Here is a 2059-nt window from a genome sequence, read left to right on the forward strand (position 1 = left end):
GAGCGCACCGGCCATCCCTATATAGGATCCGAACCCGCGGCCTCGGCGCTCCCAGTGCCGCTGCGCTCCCAGCGCCGCACTCTCCTGAGTGAGCCACAGGGTCGGCCCTCAAGTCTCCTTTTAAATCTGAAGAAATTGAGGCCAAGGAAAGTGATTTGCTTAAAGTCACATACAATGTGTTAGTGGCAGATCGAGAAATAAAACTATTTTTCCACTTAAAAAAATTCTGCAAAACAAATATATTTGGATGATACAAGGAACTCTATTGTAAAATGTACGTGTACTACAATTCTATGGCATTACTAATTAGTCATAAATAAATTGGCTTATTTAAAGAATGTAAATAAATAATTTGTCATGATTCCTTGATTCCCTTTATCTCATTGGAATTTGAAAGTGCTTTTGAGAAATTTTAATTTCTTCAACATGTTATGTAGGGCCTTCCTTGCCCAATCCTGAGCTGTGCCATGGCAGAGACTGGAGAAGAGGAGACAGTGTCAGCAGAAGCCTCAGGGTTCTCAGACTTGAGTGACTCAGAGTTCCTAGAATTTCTGGACCTGGAAGATGCTCAAGAGTCAACTGCTTCACTTAGGAAGCCTGGTCCTTCTGATCTCCCTGGGAAGGATGGCAAGCTCATAAGTGTACAAAATTGGAAAAGAGGTTTGGATGTCTCATCACCCATGGAGAGATTCCACCTTAAATATTTATATGTCACTGACCTGTCTAATCAGAACTGGTGTGAATTGCAAATGGTATATGGGAAGGAGTTTCCTGGTGTCTTGACACCTGAGAAAGCAGCTGTTTTGAACACTGGTGCCAGCATTCACCTAGCAAAAGAACTAGAACTTCATGATCTTGTGACTGTCCCTATCACCACTAAAGAAGATGCTTGGGCAATTAAGTTTCTGAACATACTATCAATGATTCCTATCCTGCAGTCAGAAGGGCGCATCAGAGAGTTTCCAGTGTTTGGGGAAGTGGAGGGTGTGCTTCTTGTGGGATTGATTGATGAGCTGCACTATACAGCTAAGGGGGAATTGGAACTGGCTGAGCTCAAGACACGCAGGCACCCTGTGCTCCCTGTGGAAGCTCAGAAAAGGAAAGACTATTTTCAAGTCAGCCTATACAAATATATCTTTGATGTGATGGTACAAGGGAAAGTGGCCCCTGCCAGCCTAATCCACCATGCAAAATTGTGTCCAGAAAAGCCACTGGGGCCTTCAGTGCTAAGGCATGCCCATCAGGGAGGATTCTCTGTGAAGTCTTTAGGTGACCTCATGGAACTGGTCTTCCTGTCTCTAACACTGTCTGACCTCCCAGTTATTGATATCCTGAAGATTGAGTATATCCACCAAGAGACGGGCACTGTGCTGGGTACAGAGATTGTAGCCTTTGATGAGAAGGAGGTGAGAGGCAAGGTACAGCATCATATGGCCTACTGGATGGGCCACCGAGAGCCTCAAGGGGTTGATGTGGAGGAGGCTTGGAAGTGCGGGACATGTAACTATGCAGACATCTGTGAGTGGAGGAAGGGCAATGGAGCACTTGGCTCCACACTGGAGCCTCAAGTCAAAAAAGCCAAGTGAATAGAAAGTATGCTTTCGGGAACATGGATCCTTCCTGCTCCTGATGTACCTGGGTAAAAGAGGATCAGTCTCTGAGCTTGCCTTTCATGAAGAGTGTTTTTATTTTGGTTCTTTTTTATATTTCCACAACCTCTAACCATATTCAAATCTAGGACCAAGGCTTAAGTATGAGTTGGAAAGATGTGGGGTTATATTGTCCCTCAAGCTTTGCCATGGATCTCCAAGAAGACAGATGCACATCATGGCTGGAACAAAAGTAGCCTTCAGCAAACATCGCTTTCCTAAGAAAATTCTCCAGTTTCTGATAAATCTCTATTTTTTCTCAGTCAAGGCTTTCTACATATTACATAATAAAATAAAATGAAATGCTGTCCAGGACAGTTGAACTGATTTTTTTTTTCATAATCTCAATCCTTCAAAGATGACTGCTACACATAGATGTTATTCCAGGCCTTTAAATGCATACATAACAT

The 2059-nt window shown here is 43.5% G+C and overlaps 1 protein-coding gene across 2 annotated transcripts in view; it reads left to right on the plus strand.

Moving 5' to 3' along the window:
* EXO5 (exonuclease 5) overlaps positions 1–2059 on the plus strand; it is an 8005-nt gene that overhangs the window by 5326 nt on the left and 620 nt on the right. The window contains exon 2 of one of the 2 annotated variants that reach the window (XR_551446.1): positions 438–1824. Coding sequence is in view for 1 of the 2 variants with exons in the window: in XM_008585728.1 (XP_008583950.1) it covers positions 468–1586 (1119 nt within the window). In the remaining variant the exon portion in view is untranslated. Of the gene's footprint in view, positions 1–437; positions 1970–2059 lie in introns of those variants that run through there. The other variant, XM_008585728.1, reaches the window with a different exon arrangement.

This window comes from Galeopterus variegatus, unplaced genomic scaffold, assembly GCF_000696425.1.
Source record: "Galeopterus variegatus unplaced genomic scaffold, G_variegatus-3.0.2 Scaffold3687, whole genome shotgun sequence".
Classification (NCBI taxonomy): Eukaryota; Metazoa; Chordata; class Mammalia; order Dermoptera; family Cynocephalidae; genus Galeopterus; species Galeopterus variegatus.